Genomic DNA, 27,596 nt, shown 5'->3' with positions numbered 1-27,596 from the left:
GATAACGTGCGGGATGAGGAGAAATGAGCCGCGCCTGCGCAGTTGGGGGCTATGCGTGAGTGGTGCAATATTGCGTTGGGGGAAACGGGTGAGTGGTGGAATCTTGTGTTGGGGGAAGCAGACCCAATGGGTCAGCACTTGGTCTAGTATCCTTCTAAATCTTTCCAATCCATGTACCTATCCAAATGACTTTTAAACACTGTTATTGTACCTGCCTCAACTACCTCCACTGGCAGCTCGTTCCATCTCCCCACCACCCTCTGTGTGAAAATGTTGTCATTAATTCTTATTAATATTACCCTCTCTCCTTAAACCTATGTCCTCTGGTTCTCGATTACCCGACTCTGGTAAAACAATTTATACAACGTGGATGAGGCCCTTCGGCCCAACTTGCACGCAGCGGCCAACATGTCCCATCAGCACGCGTCCCACCTGCTTGAATTTGGTCAATAGCCCTCTAAACCCGTCTTATCCATGTCGCAATCGTAGCTGCCTCAACTACCTCGTTCCATATAGCCATCACTCTTTGTATGAAAAAGTGACCCCTCGTTTTATTTGTGTCCTGGCAACATCCTGGTGATTCACGCGCCCAGCGGCGATGATATACTTGCCCAGGAGTGACTCGACGGTGGGTACATCTCCGAGGTCCTCCAGCAGTTGGTGGAGTGGGTCACTGTGTTCCACCGAGAGGGAGTCTTGGTGTTGGAGCAGGAGCTGGAGAAACACAAGCACGTCAGAGACAGGCGAATGAACAGCTTCAGAGCCAGGTTTGGGAAGGACAATTCTCCCACCAAGGAGATTGAGGCGACACAATAGTCATAAACATGGAAGTAACCATTCAGCCCAACTTGGCCAAGATTCCCATCCAAACCTGTCCCACTGTTCGTGACCTCTAAACCTTTCCTATTAGATTAGATTAGATCCTTTATTTGTCATTAAGACCTTTCGGTCTGAACGAAATGTCATTGCCTGCAGCCATACATATAATAATAAACAACAAAACTCACAATAAACACAAATTAACATCCACCACAGCGAGTTCACCAGGCACCTCCTCACTGTGATGGAGGCAAAAGTCTTAAAGTCTCTGTCTCTTCCCTCCTCATTCTCCCTCTGTGCCGAGGTGATCCAGGCCTCCGATGTTGTTACCCCACCGGGCGATGGTAAGTCAGTCCCGCGGCTCAACCGAGCTCCGCAAACGGGCCGGTTCAAGCTCCGCGGCCCAGGGTGTATCCATGTACCTGTCCAGGACGGCTTAGTGACCCAGGGGGTAGAGTTGCTGCCTTACAGCGCTAGTGACCAGGGTTCGATCCTGACCGAGGCTGCTGTCTTTATGTAATTTGTACATTCTCTTTGTGACCGCGTGGGCTTTCTCTGAGTGCTCCCATTTGTAAGCTAATTGGCTTGGCATCATTGTAAATTGTCCCTCGTGTGAGTGTGCGTGTGTATAAGATAGTGTTAGTGTGTGGGGATCGCTGGTCGGGGCAGACTCGGTGGGCCAAAGGGCCTGTTTTCGCGTTGTATCTCTAAACTAAACCCAGTGGGCAGAAGGACCAGGAGTAAAGATGGAGGATATTAGAAAAAGCAATCGCCTTGCACTCCTCAGAGCTGAATAAAAAATGGTAAGAAGCCGGCCTGAGGCTGAGGAGATCCACTCTAGACCATGGCTACCCCCCTTCTCTGAATGGAGGTGAGAAGGTTGTGCAGGAAGGAACTACAGATGCTGGTTTACAGTAGATGCTGATCCAAACAGCAGAGTTACAGGTACATTGGCCTCCACAGCCAGTGGCAAAGAATTCCACAGATTCACCACTTTCTGTCGAAATAAATTCCTCCTCATCTCCTTCCTAAAGACACATCCTCTCCACAACCACTCTATCCTGGCCTTTCACTATTCTGTACGTTTCAATGAGGTCCCCCCCTCATCTTTCTAAACTCCAGAGAGTACAGGCCCAGTGCTGTTAAACACTCACCATATGCTAACCCACTCACTCCTGGGATCGTTCTTGTAAACCTTCTCTGGACCCTCTCCAGAGCCAGCACATCCTTCCTCAGATATGGTGCCTCAGAATTGCTCACAGTACTCCAAATGTGGCCTGACCAGCGCCTGTAGAGCCTCAGCATCACATCCCTGTCTTTTCACTGCCTGGATAGCACTCATAAAAGCTTTTCATTGTACCTCTTGGTTCTTGGTGTCTTGGTCCTCCAAAATATTCCAAATGGAATTTAAACTGGAGGTGGTGAAGGGAGGGCTTAAGCCAGAAAGGGTTATTGGGAAGAAAGAGCTACTTTTAAATGTAGTTGCATCTGGTTGGGTAACTATAGTTGGGTGGAGATTATTCCATGCTTTAATTGTGCGGGGGAAGAACGAATTGCTGTACACATCTGTCTTTGTAGCTGGGATCACAAATTGGATCGAATGCCCTCGTCTGCTCCTAATTGGTTTGGGTTTGGTGTAGGTCTATGTCGAGCTGACCATTTAACATTTTGTAAAAACAGGTCAAACGGTGCACTATAAAGTGAACAATACACAGGAGAGGACTATTCAGCTCCTCTAGTCTCTTCTCCTGGTAAATCACTCACCTTGTGAGTGTTAATCAGTTCCCCAGCGGTTATGTAGATGACCGGCTTGTTCAGGCTGACCATTTCGGAATATTCATCCACGTTAAACCTCTCCTCCGGTTCGGGAACGTTGCAGGCTGCACGGAAAAATGCCCTGGAATTTAAAAAATTTAAAAATTTTAAAAAACACCATCAGAAAAAACAGTATGCGAATACTTGGCCAATAAACAGCCTGGTACCCAGAAGTTGGAGGAATCAAAGACTTGAACTGTAGCAGGAAATCTCAATGGCCATACTCTACTTTGGTGAGGCAAAAGTCCACTTGCACCTCCTCCAAGCTCATCTCCTGTATCTGGTGGTCTCAGTGCTATATATATAGAAACATAGACAATAGGTGCAGGAGTAGAGGCCATTCGGCCCTTCGAGCCTGCACCGCCATTCAATATGATCATGGCTGATCATCCAACTCAGTATCCTGTACCTGCCTTCTCTCCATACCTCCTGATCCCTTTAGCCACAAGGGCCACATCTAACTCCCTCTTAAATATAGCCAATGAACTGTGGCCTCAACTACCTTCTGTGGCAGAGAATTCCACAGATTCACCACTCTCTGTGTGTGAAAAATGTCTTCCTCATCTCGGTCCTAAAGGAATTCCCCCTTATCCTTAAACTGTGACCCCTTGTTCTGGACTTCCCCAACATCGGGAACAATCTTCCCGCATCTAGCCTGTCCAACCCCTTAAGAATTTTGTTAGTTTCTATAAGATCCCCCCTCAATCTTCCAAATTCTAGCGAGTACAAGCCGAGTCTATCCAGTCTTTCTTCATATGAAAGTCCTGACATCCCAGGAATCAGTCTGGTGAACCTTCTCTGTACCCCCTCTATGGCAAGAATGTCTTTCCTCAGATTAGGAGACCAAAACTGTACGCAATACTCCAGGTGTGGTCTCACCAAAACCCTGTATATGCGAGACTAAGAGCAGACTGGGTGACCGTTTCGCAGGAAAAATGTTCCCAGTGTTGGGGGAGTCCAGAACCAGGGGCCACAGTCTAAGAATAAAGGGGAGGCCATTTAAAACTGAGTTGAGAAAAAACGTTTTCACCCAGAGAGTTGTGAATTTATGGAATTCCCTGCCACAGAGGGCAGTGGAGGCCAAGTCACTGCATGGATTTAAAAGAGAGTTAGATAGAGCTCTAGGGGCTAGTGGAATCAAGGGATATGGGGAGAAGGCAGGCATGGGTTATTGATTGTGGATGATCAGCCATGATCACAATGAATGGTGTACTGTAGCAGGCTCGAAGGGCCAAATGGCCTCCCCCTTCACCTATTTTCTATGTTTTTTTATGCAGCACTAATATGAACGAGCGATCGCTGGTCGCCGTGGATTTGGTGGGCCGAAGGGCCTGTTTATAAAACTGTATCTGTAAAACAGATTAAAATCCCACTGGTGTTTCGCTCCCTAACCCAGGAAGATGAGGACTAACTGGAACTCAATCAGCTCGGAACAAAACACACTGTGATCAAGTGGAGAACCTTCTGGCAGTGAGTGAGTCAGTTAACGCTCGGCAGTCTGACAGTGAACACAAGCCTGGCTGACAGGCACCACGTGAGAGGCTGTGACTGAGAGGAGCTGCCTCCTTCCCCACAGTCTGTTTCAGAAGCTGCTTCCCGCTGTGCGCCAGAAGAGAGGCCAGACTTCCCTCCCCAAACACGTGCCCGCCATCAAAGGGACAGACATTAAAGCAGCTAGCAACCTTCCCTTGTCAGATGGAATGTGTAGGAAGGAACTGCAGACGCTGGTTTAAACCGACGGTGGACACAAAATGCTGGAGTAACTCAGTGGGACAGGCAACGTCTCTGGAGAGAGGGAATGTGTGACTTTTCAGAACAAGACCTTTCTTCAGACCGATGTCAGGGGCGAGGGAGATACATAGATAAGGAAGTGTAGTGTGAAAATAGGACAAAGGGAATGGAGATCAAGGAAAATGTTGTCAGAGTGAGGCCCAGCGCAAATTGGAGTAACACCACCTCATATTTTACTTGGGCAACTTATACCCCAGCGGTACGAACATTGAGTGTAGGAAAGAACTGCAGACGCTGGTTTAAATCAAAGGTAGACACAAAATGCTGGAGTAACTCAGCAGGACAGGCAGCATCTCTGGAGAGAGGGAATGGGCGACGTTTCGGGTCGAGACCCTTCCTCAGGTGAAAACTGATTGGAACTCAATCAGCTCAGAACAAAACACACTCTGATCAAGCGGAGAACCTTCTTCCTAAGGGTCTCACACTGCTAGAAGGGTCTCGACCCATCCCTTCTCTCCAGAGATGCTGCCTGCCCCACTGAGTTACTCCAGCATTTTGTGTGGACATATATATTATACAGTATATATACACACATATGTGTGTATGAGTGTGTGTGTGTGTGTGAGTGAGAGTGTGTGCATGTGTGAGTGTGTATGTGTGAGTGTGAGTGTGAGAGTGTGTGTGCGCGAGAGAGTGAGAGCGTGATTGTGAGTGTGTGCGTGTGTGTTTATGTGTGAGTGAGGAGTGTGAGTGTGATTGTGTGTGTGTGTGTGTGAGAGAGAGTGAGAGCGTGATTGTGAGTGTGTGCGTGTGTGTGTTTATGTGTGAGTGAGGAGTGTGAGAGAGCGTGTGTGTATGTGTGCGCGCGTGTGTGGGTATGTGTGAGTGAGGAGTGTGAGAGAGTGAGTGTGCGCGCATATGTGAGCACACACACACACACACACTGATCTACCTTTTCTTGTTTATTATATTGTTTACAGATTACTATATTGACATATTTAAGAGGGAGTTAGATGTGGCCCTTGTGGCTAAAGGAATCAGAGGGTATGGAGCGAAGGCAGGGATGGGATACTGAGTTGGATGATCAGCCATGATCATATTGAATGGCGGTGCAGGCTCGAAGGGCCGAATGGCCTCTACTCCTGCAACTATTTTCTGTTTCTATTGTGTTGTGCCGCCAGCATATGACAGTATAACACTCTGGACTCCATTTCCCACCAGATCCACGTGACAAGTCAGGAATAATGAAGGGCTTTTTTGGCAAGCTGATTGCATAAATCCTCAAGCCATGTTATTAATTTGACAACTGTCAATCCCTGATATTTTTAATCATCTGTCAATAAAATATGCACAGGCTTCCATCATGAACAGTTATTATCTTCCAACTGAGTGGTTAGCAAGCGACAAAAAGCTTTTCACTCTACACGTGACAATAACTCTACACGTGTACGGATTGTCTATTGTCTATAAACACATTTGGAGGAAAGGGGAGAAAGCGGAGACCTGAATCTTTGCTGGGACTGGAGCAAGTAGTCGGCCATGGTGCGGAGTTGAGCGTTCTCTCCCTCCAGGGTTTTACCGGAGGCGGCGAGCTGGAGTAGCTTGGCGATGGAGCCCAGGTTGCGGCGGTGGTCCGCGTGGAGACCACCCCCCACCGTCACGTCGATGATGTCGAAGCCGTCCGGGGCCACCACGGCAGGGTTCATGTAACGATAGTACAGCAGGTTCCCCACCACCTGCAACAACAGAGGACCAGGCTGTCGTAGAGTTATAGACCATTTATGCCCCACTGCGGGCATTGAACTTAACATCGGAGCCCACCCCTTGCCTGGGATCAACACTCCAACCGCACTTCACCATCGAGAGCTCGCAGTCTCGGGAGAGGCCGAGTCGGGAAGCTCCAACGACCCGGAGCAGGGCCTTGCATCGCCCAGCGCGGCGTTATAATGGCCGCGGGACTTATTTACCATCGCCCGCCGGGGGCTTTGACTCTGACATCGGGTGGAGAACGAGGAGTGCAGGGGAGAGATAAGACTTTGCCTTCCATCACAGTGAGGAGGAGATTCACTGTGATGGATGTTTGTGTAAATTGTGTTGTGTCTTGGTTCTTCTTCTTGTTTGTATGACTGCAGAAACCACATTTCGTTTGAACCTCTGGGTTCAAATGGCAACAAATAAATTGTATTGTATTGTATTGTAGAGGCTCGACCAGGCCCGACCCCGGGTCCAATCACTGGCGCGGGGGAGCTGACACCCCCCCCCCCCCCCCCCCCCCCCCGATGCAGGAGCTTGATCGCCTCAATGCGGAGGGCCCAAACGCCACCGGCTACGGGAGTCAAGAGCGCCCCGTTAACGGAAAGGCTTGAGGCCCCCGACCGCGCAAGAACAAAGGGAAGAGATTGAGCCTTTTTCCCACCTTCCATCAGAGTGAGGAAGTTGGGGAGAAAGCAGGCACGGGTTACTGATTGTGGATGATCGATCATGATCACAATCAATGGCGGTACAGGGTGCAGGCTCGAAGGGCCTCCTGCTGCACCTATTCTCTATGTTTCCATGAATGTGGAGGAGTGACTGTGGTGGATGTTTATGTTAAAATGTATTTTGTGTGTCCCGTTGTTTTTTATTTGTATAACTGACTTGGTAAATGAAATTCCTCGTATGTTGCAAAACATACTTGGCTAATGAAGTATTATTGTGTTGTATTGTATTATAGACACAAAGTGCCGGAGTAACGCAGCGTGGCAGGCAGGCAGGCAGGCTACGGGAAGGGGGCAGCCCACGTTTGCTGAGATGTGTCATGGGGCATTGTGGAACGTGGCCTGGGGCGTGGAGGGGGATTACACGGCCTCTGCCAAGGACTTACCTTCAGCAACTCCTCTTCAGTGGCGCCTGGGAACCTCTCCCGCAGTGAACTCTTCAGCACTTTTGCCGTGTACCTCATTCCGTACCTTGTCCCGAGTGAGAGGAAGATTAGATTTCATGCACAGCACCAAGCCCAGGCAAGTTTCTCACCCACCCACGGCCGCCCCATAGCCCTGCAATTATTCACTTGTGACGTCTTTATAGACAATAGACAATAGGTGCAGGAACGGGCCATTCGACCTGTCGAGCCAGCACCGTCATTCAATGTGATCATGGCTGATCATCCCCAATTAGTACCCCGTTCCTGCCTTCTCCCCATATCCCCCGACTCCACTATGTTTAAGAGCCCTATCTAAACGGCCGGTCCCACTTGGCGATTGTTTCCGCGACTGCCAGCATCATTGACTGAGGTATCAGGTCACTGAATAATTAGCAGCGTGACGATGCATGACGCGCGGTGTTTTTACAAGCGTCGCAACATTTCTGTTGTCGCCGCTGGATTTTTAGGGACAATTTACAGTTATACCAAGCCAATCAACCTACAAACCTGTACATCTTTGGAGTGTGGGAGGAAACATGCGATCCTGTAGAAAACCTACGCAGGTCATGGGGAGAACGTGCAAACTCCGTACACTCCATAGTTTGCGGGGATCGCTGATCCACGTGGACACGTTGACCGGGAGGCCCGTTTCCGCGCTGTAACTCAAACTAAATGCTGTGTTTTGTGGAGGGCGGTGGGAGCTAGACCCAGCAGCGAGGAAGCGCTAAACTCTGCCCGGCAACAGCCAGGTCACCAGGCGGTGGAGGAAGGTTTACTGAGCACTTACGGTATCTTGTCCACGGAGGAAATGATGGCGTTGAGGAATTTGTCGGTGGCAGCTCTCAGGTTGCGGATGGATATGTCGAGTCTCCTCTCGACCTCCGGGTGGGTCAGGGCCTGGTCCATCGTCACCTCGTACGGCAATTGGCTGCAGGGAACGAAAACACAACAACAGTGAAAGGCCCGGATAGAGAGGATGTGGAGAGGATGTTTCCACTAGTGGGAGAGTCCAGGACCAGAGGGCACAGCCTCAGAATTAAAGCACGTTCCTTTGGAAAGGAGACGAGGAGGTATTTCTTTAACCAGAGGGTGGTGAATCTGTGGAATTCATTGCTACAGACGGCTGCGGAGGCCACAAGTCAGTGGATATTTTCAAGTTCAAGTTACATTTATTGTCACATGGACCAATTGGTACACCAAGGCAGACATAGATAGATGGTGCACAAAAATGCTGGAGAAACTCAGCGGGTGCAGCAGCATCTATGGAGCGAAGGAAATAGGCAACGTTTCGGGCCGAAACCCATCTTCAGACTGATGGGGGGGGGGGAGAAGAAAGGAAAAAGGAGGAGGAGGAGCCCAAGAGCAGAGGGATGGGAGGAGACAGCCCGAGGGCTGAGGAGACAGCAAGGGCTAGCAAAATTGGGAGAATTCAATGTCAAGCCTCCCCTTCCTCAGCCCTCAGGCTCTTCCTCCTCCTTTTTCCTTCCTTCCCCCCCCCCCCCCCCCCCCCCCATCAGTCTGAAGAAGGGTTTCGGCCCAAAACGTTGCCTATTTCCTTCGCTCCATAGATGCTGCTGCACCTGCTGAGTTTCTCCAGCACTTTTGTCTACCTCCGATTTTCCAGCATCTGCAGTTCCTTCTGAAACACAGTGAAGCTGGAGTCAGCGAGTTACAGTCAGCGTGAAGGAGAGAACAATCTTCAGAAACCCATCGCTTTGTAATCCTCCTGAAAAATCGGCGCAGATCTGAAGAATGTCCCTGGAGGAATTAAAAAGGAAAATCGACTTCACCACAATCAGGAGGTGTGAATAATGCAGGGTTCAGTGTAACGGGTAAGAACTCCATTTGCTGATACGGTCAGGCCGATCGTCAATCCTGCCCCCCCCCCCCCCGTTTCTAATTCAAACTTTCTTCCCCTAAATCAATTCCCAAGCACAAGCTTAACCCGCAGGACGGGAATGGTAAAGAGAGTTGGCTGGCATCGAAGGACATGGGGGCTAATTGGGGCCCGCTCCACCACCCTCCATCTTGTGGGTGGCACGGTGGGGCAGCGCTACAGTTGCTGACTTACAGTGCCGAGTTCCATCCCGACCACCGGTGCTGTCTGTGAGGAGTTTGTACGTTCTGTGGAATTCTCTGTCTCAGAGGGCAGCTCTCTGGATACTTTCAAGAGAGAGCTAGATAGGGCTGTGAAAGATAGCGGAGTCAGGGGATATGGGGAGAAGGCAGGAACGGGGTACTGATTGGGGATGATCAGCCATGATCACATTGAATGGAGGTGCTGGCTCGAAGGGCCGAATGGCCTCTACTCCTGCACCTGTTGTCTATTGTTCTCCCCGTGACCAGCGTGGGTTTTCTCCGAGATCTTTGCTTTCCTCCCACACTCCAAAGACGCGCAGGTTTGTGGGTTCATTGGCTTGGTAAAATTGTACATTTTGTGTGTGTGTGTGTGTTAGTGTGTGTGTTAGTGTGTGTGTTAGTGTGTGTGTTAGTGTGTGTGTTAGTGTGTGTGTTAGTGTGTGTGTGTGTGTGTTAGTGTGTGTGTGTGTGTGTGTGTTAGTGTGTTAGTGTGTGTGAGTGTGTGTGTGTGTGTTTGTGTATTAGTGTGTGTGTGTGTGTGTGTGAGTGTGTGTGTGTGTGTGTGTGTGTGTGTGTGAGTGTGTGTGTGTGTGTGTGTGAGTGTGTGTTAGTGTGTGTTAGTGTGTGTGTGTGTGCGTGCGTGTGCGTGTGTTAGTGTTTTAGTGTGTTATTGTGTGTTAGTGTGTGTGTTAGTGTGTGTGTTAGTGTGTGTGTGTGTGTGTGTGTGTGTGTGTGTGTGTGTTAGCGTGTGTGTGTGTGTGTGTGTTAGTGTTTTAGTGTGTTAGTGTGTGTGTGAGTGTGTGTGTGTGTGTGTGTGAGTGTGTGTGTGTGTGGGTGTGTGTGTGTGTGAGTGTGTGTGTGTTAGTGTGTTAGTGTGTGTGTTAGTGTGGGGGATTACTGGCCAGCATGGGCTCGGTGGGCAGAAGGGCCTGGTTCCGCGCTGTATCTCTAAACTAAACCCATTACACTCCATAGTGTATACTCTGGAAGTTAGAAGGATGAGAGGGGATCTTATTGAAATATATAAGATCATTAAGGGTTTGGACACGCTAGAGGCAGGAAACATGTTCCCAATGTTGGGGGGAGTTCAGAACCAGGGGCCACAGTTTAAGAATAAGGGGTCGGCCATTTAGAACGGAGACGAGGAAAAACTTTTTCATCCAGAGTTGTGGAATTCTCTGCCTCAGAAGGCTGTGGAGGCCGATTCTCTGGATGCTTTCAAGAGAGAGTTAGATAGAGCTCTTAAAGATAGCGGAGTCAGGGGATATGGGGAGAAGGCAGGAACGGGGTACTGATTGGGGATGATCAGCCATGATCACATTGAATGGCGGTGCTGGCTGGAAGGGCTGAATGGCCTCTACTCCTCCACCTATTGTCTATTGTCTAAACTAAACCTCCACCATCCCCGGGAGCGAGCAGGAGATCAGAACAGCCACACAGTGGGAGGATAGTTGGCCACTGACAAGAGATTAAACCTTCCACAATGGATGCAATAGATAGCGCTAGTGATTTTCTGTCAGGTGTAGTCTCTGTAGGAGCTGTAATTGATAGTAGCGAGTAGCTGGGGCGAGGGTCAGGAGTATCACATCGCTTCAGTGTCTCCCTCAGCAGCGGCTAACATAATAATCAATAGATCTTATTTTTAAAAGTTCATGTGGGTAATTTTACCATCATTCTAGGTTTCCCATGTCTGCTCTGTCGAGCAAGCTGCACATACCAAAATGTTTAAGGAGGAACTGCAGATGCTGGAAAATCAAAACGCTGGAGAAACTCAGCGGGTGAGACAGCATCTATGGATCGAAGGAAATAGGCAACGTTTTGGGTCGAGACCCATCCTCAGACTGATGTTGGGGTGGGGGAGGGGGCGGGAAAAAGGGGAGGAGAAAGCAGGGGAGAAGGGGAGGAGAAAGCAGGGACCACCTGAAATTAGAGAAGTCAATGTTTATACGGCTGGGGTGTAAACTGCCCAAGCGCAATATGAGGTGCTGCTTCCCGCAGACAGCACCCGTAGTTGGGATCGAACCCAGGTCTCTGGCGCTGTAAGGCAGCAACTCTACCGCTGCGCCCCTTGGGCCCTGGGTCTGCCACTGGGTCCCTACAGTTCAGTCAGTGCAGCCCATCTACCTCATTGGATACCCTCATACTATCTTTGATCAGACTTTGAACGGACTTTATCTTACACTAAAGCTTATTCACATTATTCGCTTTATCCTATATCTGTGCTCTGTCGATGGCACGGTTGTAATCGTGTGTTGTCTTTCTGCTGACTGGATAGCATGCAACAAAAAAGCCTGTCACTGTACCTCGGTGGTACATGTGATAATAAACTAAACTCAAATACTCACAAGTCCTGCAGAGACTTCTCCCCAAATAAAGGGGCCAACGCACAAGACCAGGAGCAAAATTATTGGGATTTAAGGTGGACCCGAGGAGATGCAGGTGCTGGAATCTTGCGTGGAACCACAAAGTGCTGGAGTGACTGGAGGGGGGGGGGGGGGGGGTTCGGCTGAACCGGGTGCTGCTCCAAGAGGCCGAGAGCGTGGACTGGACGTAGCCTGCAGCGGCACGGTGCAGTGGAGGACACCATGGCTACACCTGGCCAGGCCCACCCTCTAACCCCCGCCAGGATAACCAGCCTTCGTGGTCACGTTAAGAACAACAACATGGCACTTGAAAATGGTGCCAAATCTGGTGACTCTGTACAGTGTCTCAGTGAACCACTACTAGACACTTGAACTGTATCTAAGATGTATCTAAGTGTTCATGTATAGTGTAAAAGAGAACTACAGATGCTGGTTTAGATACTGTTTTAGACATAGAAATTAGGTGCAGGAGTAGGCCATTCGGCCCTTCAAGCCTGCACCACCATTCAATATGATCATGGCTGATCATCCAACTCCGTATCCTGTACCTGCCTTCTCTCCATACCCCCTGATCCCTTTAGCCACAAGGGCCACATCTAACTCTCTCTTAAATATAGCCAATGAACTGTGTGGCCTCAACTACCTTCTGTGGCAGAGAATTCCACTGATTCACCACTCTCTGTGTGAAAAATGATTTTCTCATCTTGGTCCTAAAAGACTTCCCTCTTATCCTTAAACTGTGACCCCTTGTCCTGGACTTCCCCAACATCGGGAACAATCTTCCTGCATCTAGTCTGTCCAACCCCTTAAGAATTTTGTAAGTTTCTATAAGATCCCCCCTCAATCTTCTAAATTCTAGCGTGTACAAGCTGAGTCTATCCAGTCTTTCTTCATATGAAAGTCCTGCCATCCCAGGATGTTTTGTAGTCAATTTCACACAGAGAGTGGTGAATCTCTGGAACTCTCTGCCACAGAGGGTAGTCGAGGCCAGTTCATTGGCTATATTTAAGAGGGAGTTAGATGTGGCCCTTGTGGCTAAGGGGATCAGGGGGTATGGAGAGAAGGCAGGTACGGGATACTGAGTTGGATGATCAGCCATGATCATATTGAATGGCGGTGCAGGCTCGAAGGGCCGAATGGCCTACTCCTGCACCTAATTTCTATGTTTCTATTTCTACTATGTTCTGTTGTGCTGAAGCAAAGCAAGAATTTCATTGTCCTATCAGGGACACATGACAATAAACTCTCTTGATTTGACTTGATCAGCCATGATCACATTGAATGGTGGTGCTGGCGTGAAGGGCCGAATGGCTTACTCCTGCACCTATTTTCTATGTTTCTATGTTTCTATGCTGGCGTGAAGGGCCGAATGGCGTACTCCTGCACCTATTTTCTATGTTTCTATGCTGGCGTGAAGGGCCGAATGGCCTACTCCTGCACCTATTTTCTATGTTTCTATGTTTCTATGCTGGCATGAAGGGCCGAATGGCCTACTCCTGCACCTATTCTCGATCGGTGCGGAGTCGGTGAGCCCAAGGCCCTGTTTTCGTGCTGTATCTCTCAACTAAACTGAAACAAAAAGGGGCTCAAAACGGTGGTCGATTGTGAACCCTACCTTCTCTGTCCACTCTGACTCTCCATCTGGTTCACCCAACACTTGTAGATGTCGACAGGGTCGGTTTTGATGCTGAGGGTTTTATCCTGCAGAACCTCCTTGACCACCGGCCCCAGGATGTCCCGCAGGGCGTTCTGCCCGCGGATGTTCCGGTAAAAGCTCACCACCAGCCTGGTCACCATGGGGTTTCCAGTCACAATCTCACGGACTCGGTCAACCTTCGACCTGCAGGGCGAAAGGAGAAGGGACAAAAGTTTTACAGCCCGACCTAAAATCCCCTGGTGTTCAAGAAGGAACTGCAGATGCTGGAAAATCGAAGGTAGACAAAAGTGCTGGAGAAACTCAAGTCAAGTCAGGTTTATTCGTCACATACACATACGGGATAGATAGATTGATAGATAGATAGATATAATTTAATTGCCACACAACCAAGGTTGGTGGTATTTGGGTTGCCAGCAGCGGTACAATAATAAAGAACACAACCACAATAAAAATTTTACACAAACATCCACCACAGCATTCATCACTGTGGTGGAAGGCACAGAGCTTGGCCAGTCCTCCTCCATTTTCCCCCGTGGTCGGGACCTCCACCCTCGGCAGCCGTTGCTGCGGGCGTCCAGATGGTAAGGGACAAAGTCAAAGTCAAGGTGAGTCCAGGATCGGCTCTTCCCAACCAGAGACCGCGGCTTCAGGCTGGTGAAGGCCGCAGGCCGGCGGTCAAAGTTTTAAAGTACCTGCCGTGCCGCAGCCGGAAGCACCGCAGTCTGCAGGGCCGGCGGTCGAAGCTCCCCTCCAGGGGAGATGGTAAGTCCATGCCGCACCCGCGGTAGAAGACGGCCGCGGGCCGGCAGTTATGGCTTCTTCTTCCCCCCGGGTCCTCCACGAGGGATCCCGGGCTGTAGACGCCGCACCAGCTGGGCTTCAGGCTGCCGGCTGCCGCGAGCCAGCGTAACGGAGCGCTCCCCTCCAGCGAGGTCTCACCCGCTCCGCGCCGAGAGTCCACGCTGCGCCCGCCGCTGAAGCTCCGGGCGCGTCTCCGGGAAAGTCGGCGCCGATCCTTGCTGTTAGACCACGGGGAGGCGACCTGAAAAAATCGCCTCTCCATGGAAGAGGCGGCCGAAACGGTTTCCCCCTTACCCCCCCCCCCCCCCACACCACCCCCCCCACATAACACACAAAGAAACATTAAAAACAGACTTTGAAATGAAAAGTGGCAATGCTCGCGGACTTTGTGCAAAAAGACAAACACACTACAAACAGAATGGAACAGAATCACATATTCTTTTACATATTAAATATTGTGGGCGGAAGGAAAAAGGGAAAGAAACAGCATTTTTTAACAAAAGCAGTAGAGTGGTTCAATAAAAGTTAATCCCTGGTGAGATAGGAGTTTACAGTCCGAATGGCCTCTGGGAAGAAACTCCTTCTCAACCTCAGTGGGTAAGGAAATAGGCAACGTTTCGGGCCGAAACCCTCGGGTTTCGGCCCGAAACGTTGCCTATTTCCATCGCTCCATAGATGCTGCTGCACCCGCTGAATTTCTCCAGCACTTTTGTCTACCTTCAAAATCCCCTGGTCTAAACAGACAAGAGAGAGACTTGTATACCTGCAGCATTATTCACACTGTGGTCAGAATGTCCCAATATATTTTAAGCGATGGAAGCAGATACAATTTAACAAGCAGCGGTAGAGTTGCTGCCTCACAGCACCAGAGACCCGGGTTCGATCCTGACTACCGGTGCTGTCTGTGCAGAGTTTAATAGGAATCTGAGGGATAACTTTTTCACACAGGCTGGAACAGGCTGCCAGATGAGGTAGTTGAGGATGGGACTATCCCAACGTTTCAGACACCTTTAGCTCTCGACCCGAAACATCGCCCATTCCTGCTCTACAGTGACACAGCCTCACCTGCTGAGTTACTCCAGCGTTGTGTGTCTACCATCACATACCTAATCTCCTCCCGGAGTGCGGTGGTGAACAGGCCCAGGAGCAGGTAGCCCTCTCTCTCGTTGGATGCATAGTTGTACAGCGAGAAGATGACAGACTCCATAAACTTGGTCGACCGGTTCTGAGGCATCTGGAAGATCAGCTTGGCCAGGTAGACGGGCTTGGTCTGGCAAAAAGGGAAGCAGAAGCGATTGTGATTCAACTCGTCAGCCAACCTGAACCATCGTAAATTACCCATCCCCATTGTGGTGCCGACCCACCCACGAACAACAATGAAATCATCTCTCGCGTCTGTCTCCTCTGTGTCCCACCGCTCCGCACTCCCCCCCCCCCCCCCCCCCCCCCCCCCCCCCCCCCCAATCGCAGCAGGGACAGAGCCCCCCTAGTCCTCACCTTTCACCCCATCAGCCAACCTCCAACATGTTCACCACCTCCAACCGGATCCCACCATTAATCACAGTTTAGTTTAGAGATACGTCACGGAAACAGGCCCTTCGGCCCACCGGGTCTGCGCCGACCAGCGACCCCCACACATTAACACCATCCTACACCCACTAGGGATAAATGTTTACATTTACCAAGCCAATTAACCTGTGTGGGAGGAAAGCGAAGATCTCGGTCACGGGGAGAACGTGCAAACTCCGTACAGACAGCACCCGTAGTCAGGATGGAACCCGGGTGTCTGGCGTTGTAATCGCTGTAAGGCAACAACTGAAGAAGGGTCTCGATCTGAAACGTCACCCACTCCTTCTCTCCCGAGATGCTGCCTGTCCCACTGAGTTACTCCAGCATTTTGTGTCTATCTTCGGTTTAAAGCTGTTCCTTCCTACACAAGGCTGCGCCACTATGACACGATGCAGCCGCAGGACTTGCCCATCCTGCCCTCAGCCCCCAACCCTGGATGGAGATAGTGGCCGCTCGTGCAGTACCTGCAGGAGGTAGAAGAGATGCTGATAAGCCTCCAGCTTCTCCCGCTTCTCTTTGCTCAGGCCCTTTAACCCTTTCTGCTTGTCGATCACCATCAGGTCCGACAACTGTTCCTTGTTCTTCCTGGTCAGTTTCTTGCAGTGGGAAACCACCTCCTGCAAAACAAAGGTACAAATCAAACACATTTCCACCTTGCGATGAGTTTCAGGAGCTGAAGATAATTCTCAGCTTGCTCAGTGAAAACCACTTACCTCTCATACATCATGAGTGAGTCAAGAAATACAACGATCTTTAGACAATAGGTGCAGGAGTAGAGGCCATTCGGCCCTTCGAGCCTGCACCGCCATTCAATGTGATCATGGCTGATCATCCAACTCCGTATCCTGTACCTGCCTTCTCTCCATACCCCCTGATCCCTTTAGCCACAAGGGCCACATCTAACTCCCTCTTAAATATAGCCAATGAACTGTGGCCTCAACTACCTTCTGTGGCAGAGAATTCCAGAGATTCACCACTCTCTGTGTGAAAAATGTTTTCCTCATCTCGGTCCTAAAAGATTTCCCCCTTATCCTTAAACTGTGACCCCTGAGACGGAGCATCTTCTTACCTGCAGGGTGATCCTGTTCTTCACCAGCAGCCCGATCTTGATGTCCATGACGTTGAGGTCTTGCTCCAGTTGGCGGCTGGAACGGATACGCTGAACCACCTCCTCGCGCAGTTGCATCAACTCCCACTCTTCGCGGAAGTCGTAGTCGCTCTGGTCCAGGAGGTGGGCAAACTTCCGCACCACATTCAGAGGAGGGTTTTGGGCATGGACTGGGGGGGGGGGGGGGAGAAACAGATTTTGTTTTCCACATTAAAAATGCTGGGGTAACATAGGCGGCATCTCTGGAGAGAAGGGCCGGGTGACATTTCGCGTGGAGACCATTCCTCAGACTGATAATCAGGGGAGAGGGAGACACAGAGATATGGAAGGGTAAGGTGTGAAAACACAGATCAAAGGCACATTGTTGGCTGAGGGGAAGGTGACAGCGAGGCATGCAATCAGTAATATTTCATCAGGAGGATAGTGGATCTAGTTGGAGAGCTAGCATGGGGGGGGGGACGGAAAGCAAAGGTTATTTGCATCTGCAGTTCCTTCCTCAACATTTTCATTGCGTGTTGCAGCAGAGAAACAGGCCTTTCGGCCCACAATGTCCATGCTATTCATCAAAGACACATCTGTACCAACCCCGATCTACAGTACTATTGCTATTACACGTAGGTCCATGATGCAAATTGAATATAATGAGAATGATAAATTGTATTGCATGGGCAAAATTGGTCAAAATGATAGAATGGAGCGGCTGGGCTTGTACACTCTGGAATTTAGAAGGATGAGAGGGTATCTCATTGAAACATAAAAGATTATTAAGGGATTGGACACACACTAGAGGCAGGAAACATGTTCCCGGTTTGGGGTAGTCCAGAACCAGGGGCCACAATTTAAGAATAAGGGGTAGACCATTTAGAACAGAGATGAGGAAAAACTTTGGATAGAAGGAATGCGTGATGTTTCGGGTCGAGACCCTTCTTGAAGTCTGAAGCCAACACGTCACCCACTCCTTCTCTCCAGAGATGCTGCCTGTCCCGCTGAGTTACTCCAACATTTTGTGTCTATCTTCGGTGTTCAAGTTCAAGTTCAAGTTCAAGTGAAAGTGAGTTTATTGTCATGTGTCCCTGTATAGGACAATGAAATTCTTGCTTTGCTTAAGCACACAGAACATAGTAGGCATTGACTACAAAACAGATAAATGTGTCCATATACCATGATATAAATATATACACACATGAATAAATAAACTGGTAGTGCAAATAACAGAAAGTGGTTGCTAATAATCAGAGTTTTGTCCGAGCCAGGTTTAATAGCCTGATGGCTGAGGGGAAGTAGCTATTCCTGAACCTGGTTGTTGCAGTCTTCAGGCTCCTGTGCCTTCTACCTGAAGGTAGCAGGGAAATGAGTGTGTGGCCAGGATGGTGTGGGTCTTTGATGATACTGCCAGCCTTTTTGAGGCAGCGACTGCGATAAATCCCCTCGATGGAAGGAAGGTCAGAGCCGATGATGGACTGGGCAGTGTTTACTACTTTTTGTAGTCTTTTCCTCTCCAGGGCGCTCAAATTTCCAAACCAAGCCACGATGCAACCGGTCAGCATGCTCTCTACTGTGCACCTGTAGAAGTTAGAGAGAGTCTTCCTTGACAATCCGACTCTCCGTAATCTTCTCAGGAAGTAGAGGCGCTGATGAGCTTTTTGATAATTGATAAGGTGTAAACCAGCATCTGCAGTTGCTTCCTCCACAGTGGTTGCTGTGATTGGACTCGGCACTGGAGTCTGCGAGCGGGGGGGGGGGGTCACACACAAACCCTCAGCACCGTGACTGGAAACCCGCGAGCACGTCTAGGCGCGGAGACGTCGACAATGTACTGCACACACTCGACAAATCGGGCCCTTAGTGCTTCCAGCTGTCGGAGCTTTGAGGGAAATTGGAACAAAATGAAATATGAACGAGTTGCGAAACCCAAATGGCATCTTCTGGATCGCGAGCTCTCGAGGCAAAATGGCAGCAGCTGGTAATGCTTACAGAGAGGAAACCACTGCCAAATTCAAAGAAGTACTTGTAATCCACACAACATGCCTGGGTTTAAGTCACTTACCCAGCATCTTGTAATCTCCCCTGGCCTTATTTGCTCTGACGAATGCCTGGATCTTAACCACTGAAGCAATCTGTGGGATCGCAAGAAATGGAGTTGTTAGATTATGCATGGAACCACATCACTGGGAGCGCAGGCAAGCTCTGCCAGGCCTACAAGTGGAACGGACACACTTGCTAATGGAAATGGTGGGACAAAAAGGCTTGCACACTTTGATGTGTAGGAAGGGACCGCAGATAGAAACATAGAAGCAGAAGTAGGCCATTCGGCCCTTCCAGCCTGCACCGCCATTCAATATGATCATGGATGATCATCCAACTCAGTATCCTGTACCTGCCTTCTATCCATACCCCCTGATCCCTTTAGCCACAAGGGCCACATCTAACTCCCTCTTAAATATAGCCAATGAACTGGCCTCAACTACCTTCTGTGGCAGAGAATTCCAGATTCACCACTCTCTGTGTGAAAAATGTTTTTCTCATCTCGGTCCTAAAAGATTTCCCCCTTATCCTTAAACTGTGACCCCTTATTCTGGACCCCCAACATCGGGGACAATCTTCCTGCATCTAGCCTGTCCAACCCCTTAAGAATTTTGTAGGTTTCTATAAGATCCCCCCTCAATCTTCTAAATTCTAGCGAGTACAAGCCGAGTCTATCCAGTCTTTCTTCATATGAAAGTCCTGACATCCCAGGAATCAGTCTGGTGAACCTTCTCTGCACTCCCTCTATGGCAAGAATGTCTTTCCTCAGATTAGGAGACCAAAACTGTACCAGGTGTGGTCTCACCAAGACCCTGTACAACTGCAGTAGAACCTCCCTGCTCCTAGACTCAAATCCTTTTGCTATGAATGTTAACATACCATTCGCTTTCTTCACTGCCTGCTGCACCTGCATGCCTACTTGAAGGGTTTCAGCCCGAAACGTCGCCTATTTCCTTCGCTCCATAGATGCTGCTGCACCCGCTGAGTTTCTCCAGCATTTTTGTGTGCCTACTTTCCATGACACCCAAGTCTCGTTGCATCTCCCCTTTTCCTAATCGGCCACCATTCAGATAATACTGGTTTAAATGTTGGTTTAAACTGAAGATAGACACAAAATGCTGGAGTAATTCAGCGGGACAGGCAGCAAGCATCTCATGAGAGAAGGAAACCCATTCCTTCTCTCCAGAGATGCTGCCTCACCCACTGAGTTACTCCAGCATTTTGAGCCTGCCTTCGATTTTACCAGCATTTACAGTTCTTTCTTACAGACTTTAAGCATCTCTGGAGAAACGGAATAGGTGACATTCCAGGTCAGGACTCTTCTTCAGACTGAGAGTCGGGGGGAGGGAAGCGAGAGATATAGACAGTGATGTAGAGAGATTATAGAACAAAGAAATGAAAGATATGCAAAAAAGTAACGATGAAAAAGGAAACTGGCCATTGTTAGCTGTTTGCTAGGTGAGAACGAGTATTTTGATGTTGTTCATTGAAGCCTTCCTGGAAAAGTACACTCACCACATCATTAAATCCTCGCAATAACAGACGTCTATATTGCACATTTCAGTTAGAGCGGACACAGGGAAAACGTGCAAACTTCGTACCTGTGGGCCTTTTTGACCACCTTATCTACCTGCGACTCCACCTTCAAGGAACCATGCACCTGCACTCCTAGATCCTTCTGCTCTACAACACTCCCCAGAGGCCTACCATTCACTGTGGGGGTCCTGCCCTTGTTAGATGTCCTAAAATGCAACACCTCACATTCCATCAACTATTCCTCCGCCCACCTGGACAACTGATCCAGATCCTGCTGCAATCTTTCACAACCATCTTCACTATCTGCAAAACCACCCACTTTTGTATCATCAGCAAACTTGCTAATCTTGCCCTGTATGTTCTCATCCAAATCATTGATGTAGATGACAAACAGTATCGGGCCCAGCACCGAACCCTGAGGCCACCACTGGTCACAGGCCTCCAGTCCCAGAAGCAACCTTTCACCATCACCCTCTGCTTCCTTCCATGAAGCCAATTTTCTATCCAGTCAGCTTTCTCTCCTTGTGTCCATGTGATTTAACCTCCCAGAGCAGCCTAGCATGTGAAACCTTGTTGAATACTTTGCACAAAATGCAGGAGGAACTGAGCTGGGAAAGGCAGCATCTCTGGGTGATGTTCTTCAGATTTTGCAGGTTGATCTACACAACATCTACAGCTCTGCCCTCATCAAACTTCTTGCACACATCTTCATGTTGATCAGGACTTACGTTCCTCTTGAAGTACTGAAGCCTTGCCTTGTACCTCCTCCGTGCCTGCCACATTCTCACCCACGACTGGATCTGGCAACGGTTAAAGCAAAGAAGGCAATTATCAAGCAGGCACAAGCAATGTTAACATTCATTTTGAGGGGACAATGATATACTCTCCCCCTACCAACCCTCACGGTCCCTCAGATCCACATCAGCCGGTCTCCTCTCCATCCACAAGTCAAACCTCCGCAGTTTTGGGGACAGAGCCTTCTCCAGGGCAGCTCCCAGGCTCTGGAACTCCCTCCCCCAACTGATCCGCAATTCCGTGTCCCTCACCGTCTTCCAGTCCCGCCTCAAGACCCATCTCTTCACCTCTGCCTATTCTTAGCCCCACGTCCCCCTCCCTTTTCACCTGTGCATTAATTGTCTCATATTGTGTTTTGAATTGAATTCTGTCTTTACTTTGTGTACTAGTCATGTCTCTATTTATTTCATTCCCCTTACATGTTTTTCCTCTACCTGCTAAATTTTTGTAAGGTGTCCTTGAGACTCTTGAAAGGCGCCCATAAATAAAATTTATTATTATTATTATTATTATACAATATATGAAGAAGGGTCTTGACCTGAAACTTCACCCATTCCTTCTCTCCAGAGATGCTGCCTGTTCCGCTGAGTTACTCCAGCACTTTGTGTCTATCTTCGGCTTAAACCAGCATCCGCAGTTCCTTCCTGCACAGTCGGACCATTTTGGGAATATTGTGATAATAGACACAAAATGCTGGAGTATCTCAGCGGGACAGGCAACATCCCTCAGAAAGCGTAGTTGATGTTTCAGGTCCGTGCCCCTTCTTCAGACTGATTGTGGTGGTGCAGGAGGGGTCGGGAGGAGAGATGGAAGAGAGGAGGAGGAAGGTATATTATATTGATCAGTTTTGGGTCCCATATCTGAGGAAGGATGTGCTGGCATCAGACAAGATCCCGAGCAGGTTTACGGGAATTATCCCAGGGATGAATGGGTTAATGCAGCATTTCTCAACCCATATAACCATATAACAATTCCAGCACGGAAACAGGCCATCTCGGCCCTTCTAGTCCGTGCCGAACACTTACTCTCCCCTAGTCCCCTCTACCTGCACTCAGACCATAACCCTCCATTCCTTTCCCGTCCATATGCCTATCCAATTTATTTTTAAATGATAAAATCAAACCTGCCTCCACCACTTCCACTGGAAGCTCATTCCACACAGCTACCACTCTCTGAGTAAAGAAGTTCCCCCTCATGTTACCCCTAAACCTCTGTCCCTTAATTCTAAGGTCATGTCCTCTTGTTTGAATCTTCCCTACTCTCAGTGGGAAAAGCTTATCCACGTCAACTCTGTCTATCCCTCTCATCATTTTAAAGACCTCTATCAAGTCCCCCCTTAACCTTCTGCGCTCCAAAGAATAAAGACCTAACTTGTTCAACCTTTCCCTGTAACTTTACCCTTCTGTACCCCTTTACCCTTGCGGAACCCTTGATATAATTTTCACGTCTCAGGGAACCCCTTACATAAAAATTATTACATATCGTTATTAATCCCTTTCTTTCTCCTTCATAAACTTAAAGTTCATAAGGAAAACATAATATATTTTTCTGATAACTGGTTTAAGCAAAAAAAATGTCCGAGGAGCCCAGCAACACGGTTGCACAGAGTTGCAACAAACCACCGGAGATGCTTTGGAATAATCATCATGGTCATCGGACCAGACTGTCGCTTTAACCTGATAGGACTTGGCACAGAGTGACCGTAACCAAGCACACTGTACCTTAATTACGTATGCCGTGTTGGCGTGAAGGTGGTGGAGTCTAGTCTGGTAATCCCTCCTTTGTCTGCAACCTCTCCAGTGTGACTGAAAAATAAAAAGAGCTGATAACTTCCTGCCTCGTATACATTGGCATCACAGGAGTAAAACATAGAACATAGGTGCAGGAGTAGAGGCCATTCGGCCCTTCGAGCCTGCACCGCCATTCGATATGATTATGGCTGATCATCCAACTCAGTATCCCATCCCTGCCTTCTCTCCATACCCCCTGATCCCACAAGGGCCACATCTAACTCCCTCTTAAATATAGCCAATGAACTGTGGCCTCAACTACCTTCCGTGGCAGAGAATTCCACAGATTCACCACTCTCTGTGTGAAAAATGATTTTCTCATCTCGGTCCTAAAAGATTTCCCCTTTATCCTTAAACTGTGTGACCCCTAGTTCTGGTACAATTTATAAAACTGCTCACAAGAGCGGCACAGCGGGTAGAGCTGCTGCCTCACAGCGTCAAAGACCCGGGTTCGATCCCGACTACGGGCGCTGCCTGCGCGGCATTTGCACGTTCTCTCCCCGTGACCTGCGTGGGTTTTCTCCGGGTGCTCTCGTTTCCACCCACACTCCAAAGACGGACAGGTTTGTAGGTTAATTGGCTTGGTGTAAATGTAAATTGTCCCCCGTGTGTAGAGGATAGTGTGGGTGTGCGGGGATCGCTGGTCGGCACGGACTCGGTGAGCTGAAGGGCCTGTTTCCGTGCTGTATCTCTGAAACCAAATACGAAAACGTTGCTCAAGAATATTACCATAGCGCCCCCCTGATCTTGCCATCCTCCCTGGCCTTCTCCTTGGTGAACACCATTTATACCTTGCCCACTTCCTCTGGCCGCAAGCATACATCCCCCCCTTTTCCACGATGGTCAGAAGATCATGCAGTAAGTGAGAGGAGCAGCATTAGGCCACTCAGCCCATCAAGTCGACTCCATCATTCAATCATGGCTTATCCATCTCTCCCTCCCAACCCCATTCTCCTGCTTTCTCCCCATCATGTGACTTGTCCCTCACGTGTGTAGAATAGTGTTAATGTGCGGGGATCGCTGGTCGGGCAGGACAAAGGACACAGATGGTTTATACCTGGATCTTGACGATGGCTGGTAGTTGTCTCCGGATGAAGTGTTTGCGATCAGACAGATCGTTCCGCACGAGGTAACCCTTCATGTGGGCTTGAAGCCCGACGATCATGCCTTCGTTAGCCTGCCAGAGTCGCTCCCGATTGTAAACGGCTGTCACGGCAGCAACAGTGGACTGAGGGGGGGTAAGAGATCTGTCAATATTTAGTCATAAAATGGAACTGCAGATTCCAGGCGGTCACAGGGAGAATGTACAGACAACACCCGTAGTCAGGATCGACCCGCTGTCACTGGCGATGTATGGCATCAAATCTACCGCTGTATTACTCACTGTGCCACACAATATGCTAACGACAGATACAAAATGTTGGGGTAACTCAGCGAGTCAGGAGCATCTCTGGATGAAAAGGAATAGGTGACGTTTTGGGTCGAGACCCTTCTTCAGGCTGTCTGACACTAAACATCACCTATTACCTTTCTCCAGAGATGTTGCCTGACCCACTGAGTTCATCCGGCATTTATGTCTATCTCCGGTAGAAACCAGCATATGCTCGTCCTTCCAACCATGTCGCAACTGGTAGGGTCATGTGGAAGAAATGGATAGCAACGTCTTACATAGATACATAGAAAATAGGTGCAGGAGTAGGCCATTCGGCCCTTCGAGCCTGCACCGCCATTCAATATGATCATGGCTGATCATCCAACTCAGTATCCCGTACCTGCCTTCTCTCCATACCCCCTGATCCCTTTAGCCACAAGGGCCACATCTAACTCCCTCTTAAATATAGCCAATGAACTGGCCTCAACTACCCTCTGTGGCAGAGAGTTCCAGAGATTCACCACTCTGTGTGAAAAAGTTTCTTCTCATCTCGGTCCTAAAGGATTTCCCCCTTATCCTTAAGCTGTGACCCCTTGTCCTGGACTTCCCCAACATCGGGAACAATCTTCCTGCATCTAGCCTGTCCAACCCCATAAGAATTTTGTACGTTTCTATAAGATCCCCTCTCAATCTCCTAAATTCTAGCGAGTATAAGCCAAGTCTATCCAGTCTTTCTTCATATGAAAGTCCTGACATCCCAGGAATCAGTCTGGTGAACCTTCTCTGCACTCCCTCTATGGCTATAATGTCCTTCCTCAGATTAGGAGACCAAAACTGTACGCAATACTCCAGGTGTGGTCTCACCAAGACCCTGTACAACTGCAGTAGAACCTCCCTGCTCCTATACTCAAAGCCTTTTGCTATGAAAGCTAACATACCATTCGCTTTCTTCACTGCCTGCTGCACCTGCATGCCTACTTTCAATGACTGGTGTACCATGACACCCAGGTCTAGCTGCATCTCCCCTTTTCCTAATCGGCCACCATTTAGATAATAGTCTGCTTTCCTGTTTTTGCCACCAAAGTGGATAACCTCACATTTATCCACATTATACTGCATCTGCCAAACATTTTCCCACTCACCCAGCCTATCCAAGTCACCTTGCACGTCTTGGGTCGTGTCCCTTCTTCAGACTGATGGAGTAGGGCAGAGAAAGCTGCAAATGTCCATGTTCATATGTGATAGGAGTAGAATTAAGCCATTCGGCCCACCAAGTCTACTCCGCCATTCAATCATGGCTGATCTATCTCTCCCTCTTAACCCCATTCTCCTGCCTTCTCCCTGTAACCCCCGACACCCGCACTAATCAAAAATCTGTCAGTCTCTGCCTTAAAAATACCCACTGACTTGCCCTCGACAGCCGTCTGTGGCAATGAATTCCACAAATTCACCACCATCCGACTGAAGAAATTCCTCCTCATCTCCTTCCGAAGGGAACATCCTTTAATTCTGAGGCTGTGGACTCTAGTCCTAGACTCTCCCACTAGTGGAAACATCCTCTCCACATCCACTCTATCCAGGCCTTTCACTATTCGGGATATAAGATGTGGGGGGGGGGGGGGGGGGGAGAGGGGGAGTAAGTGACAAAGGCTGGGAGTTAAAAGGAGACATGAGGGTGTCAGATAGGAAGAGAAGAGGAATGAAAAGTGGTCAGATGGAGGGGTCTCTCTCCCTTCCATCCCTTCATTGCCCCTCACACCAGAGGCGCCATGCCTTTTCCACGGGACGCCTGTAACAACCCTCGTGCTCTGGCAACATCAAACCCCACACGGCTTCCTCGTACCAGTGTTTGCTTGGACCAGCCCAACGCAATTAAACGCTGGAAGGACTTTGACTCAGGTCACCGAATAGTGAAAAGCCTGGATAGAGTGGAAGGTACACAAAAAAGCTGGAGAAACTCAGCGGGTGCAGCAGCATCTATGGAGCGAAGGAAATAGGCAACATTTCGGGCCGAAACTCCTTCTTCAGACTGATAGGGGGTGGCGGAGAGAAGGAAGGAAAAAGGAGGAGGAGACAGCTCGAGGGCTGGGGGATGGGAGGAGACAGCAAGGACTAACAAAATTGGGAGAATTCAATGTTCAAGCCCGCAGGATGCAGGCTCCCCAAGCGGAATATGAGGTGCTGTTCCACCAATTTCCGGTGTTGCTCGCTGTGGCCATGGAGGAGACCCAGGACAGAGAGGTCGGATGGGGAGTGGGAGGGGGAGTTGAAGTGCTGAGCCACCGGGAGGTCAGGTAGGTTCTTGCGGACGGAGCGGAGGTGTTTGGCGAAACGATCGCCCAGCCTCCGCTTGGTCTCACCGATGTAGATCAGCTGACATCTAGAGCAGCGGATAGAGTGGATGTGGAGAGGATGTTTCCACTAGTGGGCGAGTCTGGGACCAGAGGGCACAGCCTCAGAATAAAAGGACGTTCCTTTACAAGAATAATCTCACTTGTCTGCAATAATTCCATGCCCCTCTGAATCCTGCTCCTTCTAGGACATATCCAGATGCCTCTTAAATGCTGTTACTGTTTCTGCCTCCACCACCAACCTTTAGGAAGGAGGTGAGGAATTTCTTTAGCCACAGGCTGGTCAATCTGTGACATTCTTTGCCACAGACGGCTGTGGAGGCCAAGTCATTGGGTATTTTTTACAGCGGAGGCTGACAGATTCTTGATTAGGACGGGTGTCAGGGGATGATGGGGAGAAGGCAGGAGAGGGAGAGATAGATCAGCCATGATTGAATGCGAAAGGCCTCATTCTTCTCCTGAAACTGGTGAAATGATGACGGTGGACCAGGGCTGGGGAAGCCGCTCCATACCTGAATCTCAGCCCTGTTGAGCTGTGTGGAGCTCTGTACAAATCCCTGGGGGCGCTCCCAGCTTCCCTCCAGTCTCTGCAGGTTGAAGTAGTACGTGGACCCATCCTTCAGCACGTGCTTCACCCAAGGACTGCGGTTGTCACCTGAAGAACCAGGAAAGTTAAACAGGCTGTCACTCCACCTGATTCTGCTGCTTTTGCACTGACAATTTAATAACTGGCACTGAGTAATAACTCTGGCACTGGCTCAGGCCACTTGAATCAGATGCCCTGGACATTTTATGACGTTTTTTACTTGTATTTTAATGTTGCTTTTTTACCTGCACTATTTTTAAAACTATTCGTACGGTTTTTATCAGGAACTGGATTGTT

The 27,596-nt window shown here is 49.2% G+C and overlaps 1 protein-coding gene across 1 annotated transcript in view; it reads right to left on the bottom strand.

Annotated features, from left to right (window-relative positions):
* Positions 1–27,596, bottom strand: part of iqgap3 (IQ motif containing GTPase activating protein 3) — an 89,629-nt gene that overhangs the window by 12,430 nt on the left and 49,603 nt on the right. Inside the window, exons 18-31 of the mRNA XM_033015843.1 lie at positions 27,226–27,368; positions 24,048–24,218; positions 22,922–23,005; positions 21,134–21,205; positions 18,892–18,961; positions 16,806–17,014; positions 16,201–16,353; positions 15,274–15,437; positions 13,325–13,549; positions 8,055–8,195; positions 7,229–7,313; positions 5,869–6,101; positions 2,584–2,716; positions 612–714 (exon numbers count right to left, since the gene is read on the bottom strand). Of these exons, the coding sequence (XP_032871734.1) occupies positions 612–714; positions 2,584–2,716; positions 5,869–6,101; positions 7,229–7,313; positions 8,055–8,195; positions 13,325–13,549; positions 15,274–15,437; positions 16,201–16,353; positions 16,806–17,014; positions 18,892–18,961; positions 21,134–21,205; positions 22,922–23,005; positions 24,048–24,218; positions 27,226–27,368 (1,986 nt within the window). The remainder of the gene's footprint in view (positions 1–611; positions 715–2,583; positions 2,717–5,868; positions 6,102–7,228; positions 7,314–8,054; positions 8,196–13,324; positions 13,550–15,273; positions 15,438–16,200; positions 16,354–16,805; positions 17,015–18,891; positions 18,962–21,133; positions 21,206–22,921; positions 23,006–24,047; positions 24,219–27,225; positions 27,369–27,596) is intronic.

The sequence above is a fragment of the Amblyraja radiata genome, chromosome 47 (assembly GCF_010909765.2).
Source record: "Amblyraja radiata isolate CabotCenter1 chromosome 47, sAmbRad1.1.pri, whole genome shotgun sequence".
Classification (NCBI taxonomy): Eukaryota; Metazoa; Chordata; class Chondrichthyes; order Rajiformes; family Rajidae; genus Amblyraja; species Amblyraja radiata.
Note: the sequence above shows the minus strand (reverse complement) of the source record. Positions and strands in the feature narration are given on the sequence as shown.